Source organism: Miniopterus natalensis, chromosome 8 (genome assembly GCF_054644295.1).
Source record: "Miniopterus natalensis isolate mMinNat1 chromosome 8, mMinNat1.hap1, whole genome shotgun sequence".
NCBI classification, from domain to species: domain Eukaryota; kingdom Metazoa; phylum Chordata; class Mammalia; order Chiroptera; family Miniopteridae; genus Miniopterus; species Miniopterus natalensis.
In genome coordinates this window covers 75,554,431-75,573,464 of record NC_142088.1, presented here as the reverse complement: position 1 = coordinate 75,573,464, position 19,034 = coordinate 75,554,431, and the positions used below count along the sequence as shown (strand labels likewise).

The window sequence follows — 19,034 nt, the reverse complement described above, 5'->3', positions numbered from 1 at the left end:
CAAGCACCCTCAAGCACATTTATAAAAACTACCCGCATACTATTGATCTGCTCCACTAATTAATCATAACATACTGCTGATTTCTCAACTTTTTTAAAGACCCAGTCTGAATGAGAACTTGTATTTGATAGTTATAAACCCACACTACAAATACTTTTCTCCATTGAATAAGGGTTTCAAACTGTACTATAATTAACCAATTTTAATTTTAAAATGTAACCTAAATTCAGATTTATAAGCAGAGATTATTTTTAAAAGCGACATAAAATACTTACATTAACTTTGAAAGCTTGTACAGTGTTATCCAGAAGAAGAATGTTGCAATCCACCTCTGTATGCTGTCTGTCTCGGGCCAACTCTGATGCTCGTACATTGTAGGTTCTGCCGGCAGGCAATCGGAAACGTGAGGTCATTACTGTCCACACAAGGTCTAAGTTGGGGAAAAAAAATTCACTAAATAAAGTAATAGTTCAAGATACAAAGTAGTTTAAAACATGTATTTTTCAACTAACACTTAGGTAAAAAGCAGCTATAAATTTTGCAATAGCCAGGTAGGAATTACAGGTATAAAAAAATGATATCATATATATAGTTCATTATCTAAACTAAAATTACACACTACCTGGGAGAAGAGCTTTATTTTTAACTGTTCCATTGACAAAACAGATAAATTGTTCAGGGAGTCATATTCCAATTCAAAATATATAAATCTTGTACTAGTCAAAAGAGGGAAGAATATGCTACCTCAGGAAGTTGAACATTACTCACTGATGCAAATATTAAAAAACACTGTAGTCCAGCTGGTGTGGTTCAGCAGTTGAGCATTGACCTACGATCCAGGAGACTCCTGGTCAGGGCACATGCAACTGTCTGGGTTTGGGGCTCAATCCCCAGTAGGGGGCACGTAGGAGGCAGCTGATCTATGACTCATCATTGATGTTCCTATTTCTCCCTCCCTCCCTTTCCCTTCCTCTCTCTGAAATCAACAGACATATTTAAAAACAAAAACAAACCCAAAAAACACACTGTAAAGTGGTAACTTTACACTTGGAGGGAAGGTTATTTAACTCTGAAGGGCTCCTCCCTTTATTAAGCTTAAGATTTGGGGGAAAACAGAGGAGTTTGTTTTTAAACACAATATCCTTCATTTTAACTATCCTCAAATTCAAATTCTAATAGGTTTATTCTTATTATCCTTAAGAACACAGAAACAAAAACTTAAGTCTACAGATCTTTGCTTCTCGATTTGTAACCTAAGAGGGGGAAAGTATATTGCATATAAAAGAACAGATATCACAGTGATATAAGCAGCATTTGATGCTAAAAGACGATGAAGATGTAGCACCAAAGTCTGAAAGAAAATTATAGTTAAATCCTTGATTTTGTGGAACTCAATTTAATGGGCTTGGGATTTAACAAACAAAACTTCCAGTCCGTATGTCATATATGAAAACTAACACCTTGTTAATTTTAAAATGCTTTAAACCAAGATGTGCTTATCATTAAATTAACAGAATATTTTTTGTTATTAACTCACCATTATTTTTAACAGATTTTAGTGAATAGGCAATATGTTGGAAAAAACACTAGTAATTTTGCCAACATAAGTAAATATTACATATCTACAACTATAAATCCAAGTGTCACTGCTGGTAAACAATGTTTGGTGAATGATTAGTGCATGATCACACCACATCCCACGTGATAGGTAATTGGTTCTGTTGTCTCAAGGCATGACTTTCTGCAGCAGTTTTAGCTGGGCTGGCTGATGTTCAACTGTGATAAGCCATGGCCCAGCCAATGTGCATTTGTTTACTCTCGGTGACTGGTGAATGCATGCATTTACTAGACCTATTCGGTATAAATTTAAAATTACTATGATACATATAGAAAACTTTTCTGTGAAATTAAACTATTCATACATAATTAATTTTAAGTACACAAACCTGTCTACATAAGTAAAAACAGGTAAACTAATTTGTCAATTTCTTAACCTACGCTATTTGGAAAACCTACTTTATTATATAATGGACTTTGTGCTTTAACAGACACCCCCTCGCCTGAATTAGTCATTATATCGAGGTTTTACTGTATTTGAAACACAGAAGTATATACCCAAAAAATTACAATTCATGTTGTGGACCCTCAGAAAGAAGAGCAACTGCTGTGAAGGGTTCCTGGTGGCTAACTGGGTTCAAATTAAAACAACAAACAAAAACAAAAACAGAGCCCAGAGCCCAGCAGCCATTTCGACACAGGGGCCTCTTATGCAAACTGCACTTCACAGAGAGACCTGCACTAAAACTACCTGCCTCTGCCATCTACCTGTGTTTCTGCCATCTGAGCCCGTCCTTACAAAGGAGTTCCTGGAATCCTATTTAACCAATAGGACAGAGGTTTTCCCCATCCAATCAAAGTCGCACAGTTCCAAACAAACAGAGTGGCTCTATTCTGATCAATCAGGACAATGTCTTTTGGAGCAATTAAACTTCGAGATCTGGAGTCCTCATTTGCATGAGGGCAGATCAATCAGGGACAGGGACTTTTGTCTATATGAGCCAGCTCTCCTCTAGCTCTGGGAGCACACTTTCCCTTTCCACCAAAGACTGCCTTTCCCCAGCTGAGCTAAAACACCGAAGATGTCTCACCAGAGCACAGCGTAGCAGACCAGCACAGGCCAGAGCAGACTGGCACAGAACGGAGCAAACCAGAGAACAGAGCACACGGGAGCAGAGTCGCCGACCAGAGCAGTGCAAAACAGACTGGCACAGAACAGAGCAGACCAGCAAGAAGCAGAGCAGAGCTGTCTAGCCAGAGAGGCCTGGCTGTAGAGCCTCCTGGTCCCAGGGATGGCTAATCCTAGGGCTGCCTCACAGCCATGCTGTATAATTGAGCTGTTTTGTACTGAACAGTTTCCTTCTTCACTGCACCCCAAATTGGGGATTCCTGTTGGCGTTGAAATGGTGCCAACGACCTTTGGTTGACAATGTGAAAGAATAAAGCTAAAGACATTTTCAAACAGTACTTCAAATCCACAAAACTTCCCTCTTAAAGACATTAGATAAAGGAAACAAACTACACTAGAAACAAACACAAGTACATAGAATTTTTAAATATGAATAAGCAATAAGTAGTAAGACATTTAAATGAGAAGGCAAAAAAGTAGTAAGAAACAGCAGTTAAAATCGGTGGTATTCAATAACTGCAGCCGACACTGTAGACTCTTCATGTCAAAAGGATTAAAGCTATAAGTAAAAGTCAATGTTACACAATTATAAAAATTGTATAAAGGAAAACAGCTTTAGCAGGTTAACAGAGTAGGACACAAAATAAGTGACAGTGATTGGTGGTTTCTGGTTCTACATGTAAGAAGCTTGGAAGTCTGTACTCCATCCTAACAAGTAAAAAGCAGAACAAAATCAGCAACTCTTCTTGGATCTGTAAGAGAGAGGATACAGGGCAAACCACTGCCCCCAATACTGGAGACAGGCACATATGAAGTCACAGCTTACCAGAGTAGAGACACACAAGCAGAAGCTATCACAGAAGCCAGTGCAAGAGTAGTAGGAAAGGCTGAACTGTAACTGACGAATTGCTGGAGGCTCAATATGGACAATGCTGAGTTTAAAAACTCCAGGGGGGCCCGGCCAGAGCGGCTCAGTTGACTGAGCATCATCCCATGTACTCGAAACGTTGCTGGTTTGATTCCTGGTCAGGGCACACACATGGGTGGTGGGTTTAATCCCCAGTCAGGGAACATACAGAAAGCAACCGACCGATGTTTCTCACATTGATGTTTCTCTCTGTCCCTTCGTTTCTCTAAGCATGTCCTCAGGTGAGGATTAAAAATAATAATAATAAAATTAAATAAAAACTCCAAGGGGGCCCAGTTATTGGATGGCTCCCACAATATTGTGAGACTTACCTCCAGCAGCTCAACCAGATTCCCATAGTAAATATCGGAGAGAAACACACGAGCTTTCCGCAGGTTGGATGGGGTGGGGTGACCATTATGAAATTACACCAGAGCATTCTGTTCTTCTTAGCAAGGCCTACCCTCAAAAGAAACTAGTTAACCAGAGCCTAACTGACCTGGGGCAAGGAAAATACCTAACTCCAGCCCACTCTAGCCATGTTGTTCCACCTAAGTGGAGAGAAAAAATTAAAAACACTTGTGAAATTCACAGTCCAGAGGCACAGGTTCACTAAAATACTGAGAGCTAATCAAAGGATTAAAGAATAATTCCCCTACCCCCCACCTTACTACATTACGAAGGCCCTATTTACAGCAGTTCCTTTTAGCAAAATATCATTTACAAGGAATATCAAAAGGCAAAAAACACACTGTGAAGAGACAGAGCAAGCATCAGAACCAGACACAGAAGGTATCTTGGAATTATCAGACAGGGAATTTAAAACAACTATAATTAATATGCTAAGGGCTCTACTGGATAAGGTAGACAGCATGTAAGAACAGACAGCAATGTAAGCATAGAGATGGAAACCCTAACAATGAACCAAGAAGAAATGTTACAGGTGAGAAAACAACAGATATGAAGAATGCCTTTGATAGGCTTATTAGTACCTGAGACACAGAAAAAGAATCTCTAAGCTAGAGAATATATCAATAAAATCCTCAAAAAAATGAAAAAGAGAACAAAGACTGAAAAACAAACAAACAAATTACAACAACAAAAAACAGAACAGAATATCCAAGGACTGTGGGAAAACTACAAAAGATATAACATAAATGTAATGGAAATACCAGAAGACAAGAAAAAACACACAGAAATAAACCAATAATGACTGAGAATTTCCCCCAATTTGTTTTGACAATTTCCCCAAATTAATGCTGTACATCAAACCACAAATCCAGGAATCTCAGAGAACACCAAGAAGGAAAAATGCAAAACAACAAAACAAAACAAACAAAACCACCCCACACCTATGCATATCATTTTTAAACTACAGAAAACCATAGATTTTTAAAAATCCTAAAAGGAGCCAAAGGAAAAGAAGCACCTTACCAATAGAGAACAAGTATAATTATATCTCACTTCTTAACCATGCAAGGAAGAAGAGAGTGGAGGAAAATATTTAAAATGTTGAAGAAAAAAACCTACCAACCTAGAATTCTGTATCCTAAAAAATTACCTTTCAAAAGAGAAATTAAGATTTTCGCAGACAAAAAGAGAAAGAGAATTTGTTGCCAGTGGATTTGCCTTGCAAGATATTTTAAAAATTCTTTAGAGAAAGGGAAATAATATAGGTCAAAACTCACATCTACATAAAGAAAGATGATCAAGGAAGGAAGAAGTGAAGGTAACTTTAAACTTTTATTTTATCCTTAATTGATCAAGTAGATAACAGTACAATACCCTCCACTGGAGTGTGGGGAATTTGATAGGATTTTCCAAATGTGATTCAAGCCCCAAATCAGCTTTGTTAATCACAAGAGAGATTACCCTTGGTGGGCCTGACTTTATCAGGTAAAAGCCTTTAAACAAAAGACTGGAACCTTCCTGAAATGAAAGAAATTCTGCTGCTGGCTTTAAAGACATGATCTGCCACATTGTGAGAGGGCCTACGACAGGGCCTTGTGGCAAGGAAGTGCAGGGGCCTCTAAGAGTTGACAGCCAGCAAGGAACTGAAGACCTCAGCCCCAGAGATGATTGTACTTTTCAACGACAACATGATTTGGAAGAGAATCCTAAGCTCCCAAAGTCCAGTCAGCATGTAGATTGTAACTTTGTGAGAACCAAAACCAAGCTGTACCCATACTTCTAACCCACAGATACTGGGAGAAAATAAATATGTGTTGTCTCATGCTGCTAACTTTATGTTAATTCATTATTACGCAACGGAAAATGACTATCTTTCACAGTGGTACTAGTCAAACAACAAGCATTCACAAGACATAGAATGAAAATATACAAAGAACGAAGCAACATACATGATGGTCTCTTTGTGCAAATTCCACTCTTGCCTGTGATGTTTCTATACTTCCCCCCTTCCCAACCCTGCCTTCCCTTTACCAGGGGTGAGTGGTCTAGTGAAAGTGACCAAAGACATAAGGAAATACAGGAGTAACAACAGAATCAGCAACTAAGTCTTAACAGTAGGAGGAGTTACCAAAAAAATTGGTCAATGTTATAAAGGTATCCCAAAGTCAAAGCAAGGTATAGGAATGACAAGAGCAAAAGATTATAAATGTATTTTGCTAACACTAGTCTTTCCCATTTACCATAACACTTACTTTTAACATTTGCACTTATACTTAAAGACTTCAAACCTAAAGCATAAGTGAATTGTCTATCCAGCTCTTGAGATTTCTCCCAAAACTAACATTTTTAGTTAGCAAGATACCAAATATAGTCACCCTTGTTGCCACATTTATTTTCAATTCATAAAGCAATAATTCAGCGTTATTTCAAGAGAATTGTACTACCTGAAAATTCTAACTTTGTGAAAGAATATATTAAATCTTCACGATGTTCCAGAAAGGGGAAGAAATAAAAAAAAAGTATCCATCACAATTTTTTTCACCTGAAAGGTGTTTTAGTACTATATATATATTTAGTACTATATATATATATATATACACACACACACACACACACACACACACACACGACTGCTGTCAGTGGAAAAGAGCCCATCTCCTTTAAGGAAAGAACATGAATTGTGATCTACAAAAATGTTCATTCCTTTAAATATACTCAATGTACCAATAAAATCTTAAATAGTCTAAAAGTTCTAGAATTCTGATCTTTTTGTCTACTGATATTAAAAATTTATACACATTATGCTAAGTAAAAAGAGCTGAACATAAATGGTGATATTCAAACTATAAAAATTATGGACAAAGATATAAAATTAATGCAGTACAGAAAGGGTAATCATTTCAACAGAACCATATACAAAAAAATAGGAACGTCAATCCATACCTTGCACCACATGCAAAAATGAACTCAAAATGGATCATAGATCTATGTAGAACCTAAAATAATAAAACTTTTTTTTTTTTTAAACTTTATTTTTGTAATAAAACTTCTTAAAGAAAACACAGGAGAAATCCTTGGTGACCTTGGATTAGGCAAATATTTCTTCAAAACATCACCGTATACACAATCCTTAAAAGAATAAATTGATATGTTGGACTTCATCAAATCAAAACATCTGCTCTTCAAAAGACACTGTTAAAAGAAAAAGATAAGCCAGAGAGTGGGAGCATATATCTGATAAAGGACTTATATCTAGAATATATAAAGAACTCTCAGAACTCAGTAATACGGGAAATAATCTAATTAAAACACAAAGAGGAGATTTGCAAGATACTTCACCAAAGAAGATATATGGATGACAACCACATTCCAAAAAAAGCCCCACATCATTAGACATAAGGCGCATGCAAATTAAAACCACAATACGGTATCACTACATATCTATCATAATGGCTAAAATTTTTAAAAAATAGTGACAATACAAAATGTGATAAGAACCAGGTAAAAATGGATCTCTCATTCATTGCTGGTGGGAATATAAAATGTTGCAACAATGTTGGAAAACAGTTTGGCACTTTACAAATTTGAACTCATTCCAACTTTATGAGCTACCCATTCCATCTCTAGGTAACAAATGCGTATGTCCATATAAAGACTTGTTCATGAATGATCACAGTAACTTTATTTGTTATAGTGGGAAACTGGGAACAAAACAAGAGTCTATTAACAGGTAATGGATTTATTCAGATGTGGTACATATTTATTCACCTGTAGTAAGTACATTAATAAAATGGAATGTAAGCAGTTAAGAAAATAGAACTATTACATGCAACATAAACAAATCTCAAAATAATTATGCTGAAAGTAGATCAAAAAAAGAGAGTACATACTATATGATTCCATTTACATAAAATTCTAGAAAATACAAAATAAAGTTTGGTGACAAATAGTAGACCAGCAGGATGAGAGTAGGGTGTGGTGGTTTGGAGGAAGAAATCACACTGGGACACAAGAAAATTTGGGGGAGTAATGAATACGTTCATTACATTGATTGTGGTAGTAGTTTTATGAATGTATATCAAAACTTATCAGATGTTATACTTTAAATGGATAGTTTATTACATACTATTTTGCCTTAATAATTTTGTTAAAAACACATATGGCCAAACCACTTAAGAGGCAAAATATAGAGAGAGAATTTGATGTTCTGGTTCATAACCTGCTGGCTATATAACTAGATTCAATTTAATTTAACATAATGAATATTTTGGCCATTTTTCTTCATCATGTTAATACGCTTAATTTCTTCTACAGATGGCAGGTAGTTTGTTCAAGGTTACATAAGCAAAAGTGATAGAGTGGCATGTGAATCCAGATGTGTCTAATCTCAAAGGCAATACTATTATTTCCACCACAATATAATGAAATTTCTACTTTCTCATGCCAAAATTATTCTCTTGATCTTTTCAAAGTCAACTATAAAAGCATCTAAATTAATTGAAGAAAAGACATCGCTGAAAAAGAATGATCACTATTTGTGAGTTTTACAAATCTCCATTCTTTACCCAATTTTCATCTCAACATTCTCCACCACCGAAAATGTGAACATGAAAAAAAACCACAACCATAGATAATGTAACCTGTTTTACAGTAAGGGCAGAGGGAGTAACTCACTAATAGAAAAAGAATTACAGGTGGATGGGGATTCAATAGCAGAGCTTTGCTGTTGTTTTATTTTATTTTGCATAGCCTATTATTTCTAAACTCTCTCAACGCCTTTCCAAGTCAAGTTCCTAAGTCAATGTCCAAATGGAACCTACTGCAAATATGAATGAATGGAAATAACTGCAAATGCATGGGGAAAGCAACAAAAATAGGGCACCCATTCAGTCAATTAGCCAGTGGTTGACCTATTGCGCAGTGCAGGACTACACAATCTCTAAATTCCCTTCTAGTTCTAAAATGCAATCGTTTCTCATTTCTAACATTTAAAAAATTTTCCTTTCTCCCTAAAATAGAATAAACAAATGAATAGTAAATCAGATAGATAACACAACCACACAGGGAAAAAAAGGTTCCTAGTAACTGTTGAACATAATATTCTTGACTGGGGTTGACAAACATTTTCTATAAGGAGCCAGACAAAAAATACTTTACGTGTTACAGGTCATACAATCTCTGTCAGAACTACTCAATTCTACCTTTGTATGGCATGAAAGTAGCCATAAATAGAATGTAAATAAATGAACACAGCTGTGTTGCAATAAAATTATGGATACTGAAGTTCAAATTTCATATAATTTTCATAATTTTGTTATGAAATATTTTTTTTAAACATTAAAAATATAAAAATCAGTTTTAGTTCATGGGCCATACAAAAACAGGTGGCAGGTCAGATTTGACTAGAAGACCAGTTTGCTGACACCTGCCCACGACAACATATCCACAGCAGGATTTATTCTCAGAATAAATCTAAAGAAATGTCAAAAAACAAACACAAAAAAACCATAAGCTTGCTTGGCCAGCATGGCTCAGGGGTTGAATGTCGACCTATGCACCAAGAGGTCATAGGTTCGATTCCCGGACAAGGCACATACCAGGGTTGTGGGCTCGATCCCCAGCTGGGGTGTGCAGGAGGCAGCTGATTGATGTTTCTATCTCTCTCTCCCCCTCTCCCTTTCTCTCTCTCTAAAAAAAATCAATGAAAACATATTTTAAAAAAACACCATAAACTTTACTTAAGTTTGTTGTTGGTAGTGCTCTTGATGCAGCATTCTGAAACTATTTTGTGTGTATTACATAACTGAACAAATGTATAAATACATTAATGTTGTTGGAAACCAAGGGTCTCACTACAAGAGACAGATCAGATATGGCATGGAGAAAGCCGCAACATTAAATTTGAATTAGAGATATTGATAAAATCTCATTTAAAAAAATATATTTTCTCTCTTTGTCTATTATTAGAACCTACAAGCAAAAAGACACCAATGAACATACCTAATGCCCTACATACTGTTCCCCACTAAAAGGAATGAGAACTCCTTGGGAGAAATGGATGATTCCAGATCTGGGGCAAGGAAAAATACAAGGTCAGGCTGAATATCTTGTGCCAGTAAATAAAAAAGTCCTCAAAATCTGATTAGGACAAGTCAAAAAATATGAGAGGCAGATTAAAAGGGTTCTTACCAGCCCTGACCAGAGTGGCTCAGTGGTAAGAGTGTCGGCCCTCAGACTGAAGGGTTGCAGGTTCGATTCCGAGTCAAGGGCACATACCTGGGTTGCAGATTTGATCCCTGACCCTGGTTGGAGCACATGTGGGAGGCAATCAATCGATGTGCTGTGTCTCTCGCACATCTGTTTCTCTCTCTCTCCTTCTCTCTCTTCCTCTCTCCTCCCCCCGCCCCCATCACTTCCACTCTCTCTAAAAATCAATAGGAAAAAATATCCTCTGGTGAGGATTAACAAAAAAAAATAAAAAGGGCCCTCATCAGCCAAATGAGACAACTTAAGTTTCAAAATAAATAACAGGAATAGATGATACTCTGAATAAAACAAGGAAGGAGCCATAGGTCTAACCTGACACCAATTTTTTTAAGTGAGGTAAAGGGATAACCCTTCTTTGTAGAATAATGTCAGATGATAAATGTAGAAGGAATAACTGAAATAGAAAATTATCATTTTACATTTACCATAACTGATTCAGGCAATAATAATCAATTAATGCTAAAATTACTGGACGAAAATATTGTCCCACAGATTACTTATTAATTACAAGGGGAAAGGTACCTTTACAATGAAGAAATCTGTCATATCCTTCCTTAACCAAATTATCATATTTAAGATCACCAAAAGTAATGTCATATGCACCATGACATTATACGCTGAGGACACAAAATCTATGTAATATTCCTGCCAAAAATGTTTAACTGGAATCTAATTATGAAAATAATCAGAGAAATGAGAGACATTCTACAAAACAACTGGCCTGGTTGCTTCAAAAGTGTGAGGAGGAAAAGGAAAGAAAGGGAGAGGAGAAGGAGCTGGAAAAGGCTGGGGAAGTGATGGGGTTAGAGACAGAACCACCAAATGAACCTGGCCCTGCTCCAACCACAAATCAGGGGGCAAAAGGCATAAAGGACCTGACTAGACAGCTGGAGAAATCTGAATATGGACTGTATGTTGGATTCAAGTATTGCGTCAATGCTAAATTTCCTGAGTATGAACAAATGGTTATTTAGGAGAATGTGTTTATTCCTAGAAGACACAGAGTTGAATACTGAAGTATTTAGGGGTGAAGTGTTTTATAATCATGTTTGCAATGTTGAAATAGTACAGAATTTTAATTTTACTTTATCTTAGATATTCAAACAATTGAATTGATTTCATGAAATATTTTTGAATATTTATTATTTTTTAATCCCCTCGCCCTTCTCCCCCAGTCTGAAATCCCCTCCCCTCTGACAGCTGTCAGTCTGTACTCTGTATCCATGAGTCTCTCTCCACTTTGTTAAGTTTATTTTGCTCATTAGATTCTACATATAAGTGAAATCACATGATACTTGTCTTTCTCTGACTGACTTATTTCACTTGGCATAATACTCTCCAGGTCCATCCATGCTGTCACAAAAGGTAAGATCTTCTTTTGTTCAGCTGAGTAGTATTCCACTGGGTAAGTGTACCACAGCTTATTTACCTGCTCATCTACTGATAACACTTGGGCTGCTCCAAATCTTGGCCAGTGTAAATAACTCTGCAATGAGCGCAGGGGTGCAAATATTCTTTTGAATTAGTGTTTTGAGTTTCTTTGGCAACCTTCTCAGAAGTGGAATTGCTGGGTCATAAGGCAGATCCATTTTTAATTTTTTGAGGAATCTCCATACTGTTTTCCACAGTGGCTGCAACAGTCTGCATTCCCAACAGGAGTACACAGGGTTCCCTTTTCCCACGTCCTTACCAACACTTGTTGTTTGTTGATTTATTGATGACAGTCATTCTGACAAGTGTGAGGTGAGATCTCAATGTGGTTTTACTTTGCATTTCTCTGATGATTAGTGACACTGAGGATCTTTTCATGTTCTATTGACCATCTGTATGTCCTCTTTGGAGAACTGTCTATTCTGGTCCTTTGCCCATTTTTTAACTGGACTGTATGTTTTTTTGGTGTTGAGTTTCATTAAGTCCCTCATAAATTTTGGATATCGAGCCCTTGTCATATGTATCATTGGCAAATATGCTCTCCAATTCAGTGGATTGTCCTTTCATTTACTTTATGGTTTACTCTGCTGTCCAAAAACTCTCTAGTTTAATGTAGTCCAATTTATTTACTTTTTCTTTTGTTTCACTTTCCCGAAGAGATATAGCTAAGAGAAATGTCTGAGATTTTACTGGCTTTGTTTTCTTCTAGGATTTTAAAAAATTTATCTTTATTGTTGAAAGTATTACAGGTGTCCCATTTTTTCTCCCCAATTGACCCCCTGCACTTCACTCCAACCCCCTCCCCAGGCCTTCACCCCGTTGTTGACTGTGTCCATGGGTTATGCATATAAGGACATAACTTCTTTGGTTAATCTCCTCTGCCCACCCTGCACCCCCCTTCTCTCTTTCCTCTGAAATATGATCGTCTGTTGCATGCGTCAATGTCTCTGGATCTATCTAGTTCCTCAGATTCTTTTGTTCATTAGCTTCTTCCTAAAGAAGACCCTTCAACATTTCCTGTAGTGCTGGTTTGGTGGTGATGAACTCCTTTAGCTTTTCCTTATCTGCGAAGCTCTTAATCTGACCTTCAGTTCTAAATGATAGCTTTGCTGGGTAGAGCAATCTTGGTGGTAGTTCCATGTTTTTCATCACTTTGAATATTTCTTGCCACTCCCTTCTGGCCTGCAAAGTTTCTGTTGAGAAATCAGCTGACAGTCCTATGGGAGCTCCCTTGTAGGTAACTAACTGCTTTTCTCTTGCTGCTTTTAAGATTCTCTCTTTGTCTTTAACTTTTGGCATCTTAATTATGATGTGTCTTGCTGTGGGCCTCTTTGGGTTCCTCTTGTTTGGGACCCTCTGTGCTTCCTGGACTTGTAAGTCTATTTCTTTCCCCAGGTGGGGGAAGTTTTCTGTCATTATTTTTTCAAATAGGTTTTCAATTTCTTCCTTTCTTCTCCTTCTGGCACACCAATAATACGAATGTTGGGCCTCTTGAAGTTGTCCCAGAGGCTCCTTATACTATCTTCATATTTCTGGGTTTTTTTTTCTTCTTGCTCTTCTGGTTGGGTGTTTTTTGTTTTCTCATGTTCCAAATTGCTGATTTGATTCTCAGCATCCTCTACTCTACTGTTGATTCCCTGTAAATTATTCTTCATTTTAGTTCGTGTAGCCTTCATTTCAAACTGGTACCTTATTATGTTATCGATTTTCTCAGTTGTTTTTGTAATAATATGCTTGAGCATCCTTATAAACAAAATTCTGAACTCTGTATCTGTTAGCGTGCTTGGATCTATTTCATTTAGTTCCTCTTCTAGAGACTTCTTCTGTTTTTTCCTTTGTTTCTTTGCCTCCACATTTTGGCTGCTTCCAGGTGTTTGTTTCTATGTATTAGGTAGAGCTGCTATGTCTCCTGGAATTTGTAGAGTGGCTTTGTGTAGCAGGTGTCCTGTAGGGTCCTGTGGCTCAGCCTTCCCAGTCACCTGAGCTGGGCCTTCTAGGTGGTCCCCTGTGTGGGCTGTGTGCACCGTCCTGTTGTAGTTGAACCTTGGTTGCTGTTGGCCTCACTGGGAGGAATTGACCCCCAGGCCAATCAGCTGTGAGGACCAGCTGCAACTGCAGCCAAAGAGCTGCTGCAGACACCCCTATGAAGCAGAATTTACTTCAGTGGAGCTTTGGTGTTCACCAAGTGTGCCCCTTGAGTGTGTCACTCGTGGATGTGGTAGAGTTGTAATCCAGCATGGTTGAGTCTAACCACCAGGTACACTGTCTCTGGGGCCTCCTGGGAGGTGCAAAGTCAGCCTGTGCCAGTGCCTTGCCCAGGGTCACCCAGCATGAGCTAAGCAGCAAACCGTAGTTGGCTGCTACTTGTGCTGGGCTTGGCGTTGTCCAGAGAGGCCAAGCTATGAACCCATGCAGACTGCTGCTAGTGCTAGGCCTGGGGCCCCTTATCAAGCCATATGGGGCACGCTGCTGCTTGTTTGAGGGATTTTAGGAAAGTCCTAAGCATGGGGCTCGAGAGGCCACTTGCATAGAAAAGACATTGGAAATGGCCTGGATGAGCTTGCAGGTGGGGAGGGGAGGGGCGGGGCCAAAGGTGTGAGTCAGGTGCTGGCGATTCAAATATGGCTGTGTGGGGGGAGGACTCACCTAAGGAGCAATGGCTACTGCAAGCTCTTCTGCCTGGGAGAAAGCTGTCCCTCCACTTCTCACCCCAATTTCAGGCAGGTTAGTTCCTCCCCAAGTGTCCCAGGTTCCTTCTAAGCTGTTGCTGGGCGCTGAGGGAACGCGTCTGAGTGAGTCCACGTGCGGGCCCTTTAAGAGGAAAGTCTGGGACTCCCACAGCCTCTGAGTCCCTCAGCGACAGTCCCCGCTGGCTTTCACAGACTGAAGTTGTGGAGACTTCTCTTCCCAGCCTTGGAGCCCTGGGCTGGGGGCCTGCTGTGGGGCTGGGACCCCCCCACTCCTCCAGGAAACTTCCACCGCCAAGATATCCCTCCCGGGTTTCAACCATGGCACTCGGTGTGGGCCCGCGGCTGCTTCTCCGTGATTCAACCCCAATATGCCCGAGTCTCCGCCCCTCCTACTGGTCTCAATGCTTTTTCAGTTCCCTGGTTGTAGGGCTTCTGTTCAGCTAGATTTCAGGAGGTTCTGAGTGATGGTGGTTCTGTATTTTAGTTGTAATTTTGATGTGGTTGTAAGAGGCAGTGGGTACAGCTGTTACCTACGCCACCATCTTGTTTCCATCCTCTAGGATTGTTATGGTGTCAAGTCTAACATCTAAGTCTTTTTAATCCATTTTGAGTTTATTCTTGTGTATACTGTAAGAAGGTAGTCGTTTCATTTTATTGCACATATCTGTCCAATTTTCCCAACACCATTTACTGAAGAGACTGTCTTTACTCCATTGTATTTTCTTGCCTCCTCTGTCAAATAGTAAATGACTATAAAGGAGGGGGTATATTTCTGGGCTCTCTCTTATGTTCCATTGGTCCATATGTCTGCTTTAATGTCAGTACCAAGCTGTTTTGATTACTATGGCTTTATGGTATTGTTTGATATCAGGTAGCATGATTCCTCCAACATTTTTCTTCTTTCTCAAGATTGTTGTGGCTATTTGGGGTCTTTTGTGGTTCCATATAAGTTTTTGCAATATTTGTTCTAGTTCTGTGAAATACACCACTGGTATCTTAATAGAAATTGTATTGAATCTATAGATTGTTTTGGGTAGTATGGACATTTTAATGATGTAAATTCTTCCTATCTATGAACACTACCAGTATATGCTTCCCCTTATTTTTATCTTCTTCAATTTCTTTATTCATTGTCTTTTAATTTTCCAAGTACAGGTTTTTTACATCCTTGGTTAAATTTATTCCTAGGTATTTTATTCTTTTTGAAGCAATTGTAAAATGGGATTGTTTTCTTAGTTTTCCCTTTCTGACAGTTCATTATTAGTATATAGAAATACAACTGATTTTTAGGTATTTGTTTTGTATCTTGCTACTTTCCTGAATTTATCAGTTCTAGTAGTTTTTTGGTAGAATCTTTAGGGTTCTCCATATATAGTATCATGTCATCTGCAAATGGCTCCTTTTCCTATTTGAATGCCTTTTACATCTTCTTCTAGTTTGATGGCTGTGGCTAGGACTTTCACTACTATGTTCATTAAGAGTGATGGAAGTGGACAACCCTACCTTGTTCCTGATCTTAAAGTAAACCCTTTTAGTTTTTGCCCACTGAATAAGATGCTGGTTGTGGATTTGTCATGTATAGCCTTCATTATGTTGTGGTATGTATCCTCTATTCCCATTTTACTACGAGCTTTTATCATAAATGGGTGCTGGGTTTTATCAAATGCTTTTTCTGCATCTATTGATATGATCATGTGATTTTTATCCCTCATTTGGTTAATGTGCTATAACATGTTTATTGATTTGCACATATTGTACCAACTTTTATCCCAGGACTAAATCCCACTTGATCATGGTGTATGACCTTTTTAATGTATTACTCGACCTGGTTTGCTAATATTTTCTTGAGAATTTTAGCACCTATGTTCATCAGAGATATTAGCCTATAATTTTCTTTCTTTGAAGTGTCTTTATCTGGTTTTGGGATTAGGATAATGTTGGCCCTATAAAAAGAGCTTGAAAGCCTTCCCTCCTTTTGAATTTTTTGGAATTGTTTGAGATGGGTAGGTGCTATTCTTTGAATGTTTGGTAAAATTCACCTGTGAAGCCATCTGGTCCAGGACTTTTGTTGGAAGACTTTTTTATTAACTGCTTCAGTTTCAATAATTGTAATCTCTCTATTCAGATTCTCTGATTCTTCTTGATTTAGTTTTGGAAGTTTGTATGCTTCTAGGAATTTATCCATATACTCCAGATTATACAATTTGTTGGCATATAGTTGTCCATAATATTTTCTTACAACCTTTTGCATTTTTTTGGAGTCAGTTGTTACTGCTACTCTTTCATTTCTGATTTTATTTATTTGGGTCCTCTCTCTTTTTTTCTTGAGTCTGGTTAAAGGTTTGCCAATCTTGTTTATCTTTTCGAAGAATCAGGTCTTGGTTTTATTGATCTTTTGTATTGTTCCTTTAGACTCTATTTTGTTTATTTCTGCTCTGATCTTCATGATTTCCTTCCTTCTAGTCATTTTGAACATTTATTATTGTTCTTTTTCAAGTTCTTTTAAGTGTAACATGAAATTGTTTATATGAGGTTTTTCTTGTATCTTGAGGTGGGCCTGTAATGTTATGAATTTCCCTCTCAGGACTGCTTTCACTGTGTCCCATAGATTTAGGGTTGTTGTGTTCTTATTTTCATTTATTTCAAGGTATCTTTTGATTTCTTTCTTGATCTCACTGTTAACCCATTCATTGTTTAGCAACATGTTACTTAGCTTTCATGTCTTTCTGTGTTTTTCAATTCTCCCCATGGTAGGCCAAAAGGAAGTCCAGAGGGTAGGGCAAGAGCTTTCTCCCAGACTGATGCCACAGAGAGGGGAGTGCTCCACCCAAGATATATGGAATCTGTGGTATGGAAGAATGACTCAGCACAGGGATCCTGGGGGCTGTCCCTTCAGCTCTCTCCCTAGAGCCATAAATGCCAAACTCTCCTCAGGGAACTCTAGTCTGCTCCCACCTCCCTCCACCAGAGCCCAGGGTGAGTGGCTGCAAATGAAATTTTGTGTTAGCCCTTTTAAGGGGGTACCTGTGTTTCCAGCAGATTCTGTCTATTACTACTCCACTGCTTTTCACAGCAGGATGTTATGAGGGCGCCTCTTCCTGGCTCTGGTGCTCTGGGATATGGAGCCAGGCTTGGGGTTTAGGCCCCAAGCTTCTCAAGGGGAACCGTCCCACAGCTGAGATATCCCTTTGGAACCTGTCGTCACATATGGGAGCAGAGCCAGCCCTTTTTGTCTCAGCCCTTCCCACAAGTCTTGATGTGGCTTTTTCTGTAAATCCTTGGTTTTACTCCTCTTCAGCTTGTCTTCAGTTTATTTTTCAGGATAATTGATTTTTAATTTAGTTGTAACTTCAGTTTGGTCCTGGGAACAAGTGAGTGTAGCTTCCACCTACTTTGCCACCATCTTGAAATCCTAGTTCAGAAATTTCAGAAGTATATACACAGAGAGAGATAAAGCAAAGTAGCAAAATGTTAGCAATCGGTGAATCTGTATGAAAAGTACAACTGGTGAATCTATATGAAGGATACATGGATGTTTAGTACACTATTCTTGCTACTTTTCCATAGTTTTGAAAGTTTTCAAAATCAAAAGTGGTGAATAAAGATTATGAAAAAAAATTCCTTTCAAATTCTGTTTTTACACTTCACAAAAGTAGACACAGTAAAACCTTTGTTATCCAAAATTATCAAGCAGTTAATCACTCACAAAAATTTCCTGCATAGTTGACAACCTTTTACCTATTTTAAATATAATGTTCTCAAACAAACCATCTTTTAAATTTTTTTCAAATTTATTTATTGAATTCAGTGAGAGGAGAAGGGAGAGAGAGAGAGGGGGGAGGGAGGGAGGGGGAGAGAGAGAGAGAGAGATTTGTTGTTCCACTTATTTATGCATTCATTGGTTGATTCTTGTATGTGCTCTGACTGGGGATCAAACCTGCAACTGTTGCGTATCAGGATGACTCTCTAACTAACTGAGCTACCAGGCCAGGGCTACTTTGCCTGTTTCTTATTATATATGATTCTTTGAATGTAATTATAAATTAAAATGCTGACAGTGTAAGATACTGGACTGAATAACTTAGCTTGTTACTATAGCCCTATACAGTATTCAATTAAGGTTCCCTCAACCCTTCTGAACTGAACTTAGCAATATAAAACTGAATAGGTCAGATTCTCTTAGGGCAGTGCTATCAAAACGATCAACAATAAAATACACCCTGTAGAAAAAAAAAAAAGTCAAATGTAGCAATAGTGCTGCTCTAAAATTTATCTCTCTATATTTAATATAACAAATAATAGTAGTTATTATACAATAACTTATACAAGAAGCTTATTACTTAAGAAATAGTACTTTGACTCATTAAAGTACAGGTGGCATTTTACAAATGTCCTCTGTATGTCCTCTATGCACGTGTTATTGACCCGTTAAGAATACAGAATTTCAATGTCAAAATAAATCTGATCTTCACTGTAAACTATATATTCCAACACAGAAATCTAATTTGAACCATTTCTCACATCAAATTTATTTACCTGAGGCAGCTTCTTTCTTTGCTACTTAATCTTTTACATCTCATTATTTTCTACTTATACATTACAGTATTTAATGTATGGTGTGTCTGTTTTTAGTTCACGTATG

General features: G+C 37.9%; 1 protein-coding gene across 3 annotated transcripts in view; it reads right to left on the bottom strand.

The window, feature by feature from the left end:
- The window catches only part of PTPN4 (protein tyrosine phosphatase non-receptor type 4), a 174,205-nt gene that overhangs the window by 135,052 nt on the left and 20,119 nt on the right, over positions 1-19,034 (bottom strand). For all 3 annotated transcript variants that reach the window (XM_016209806.2, XM_087819904.1, XM_087819905.1), the window contains exon 2: positions 276-430. In XM_016209806.2, the coding sequence (XP_016065292.2) occupies positions 276-413 (138 nt within the window). In that variant the 5' untranslated portion in view covers positions 414-430. The remainder of the gene's footprint in view (positions 1-275; positions 431-19,034) is intronic.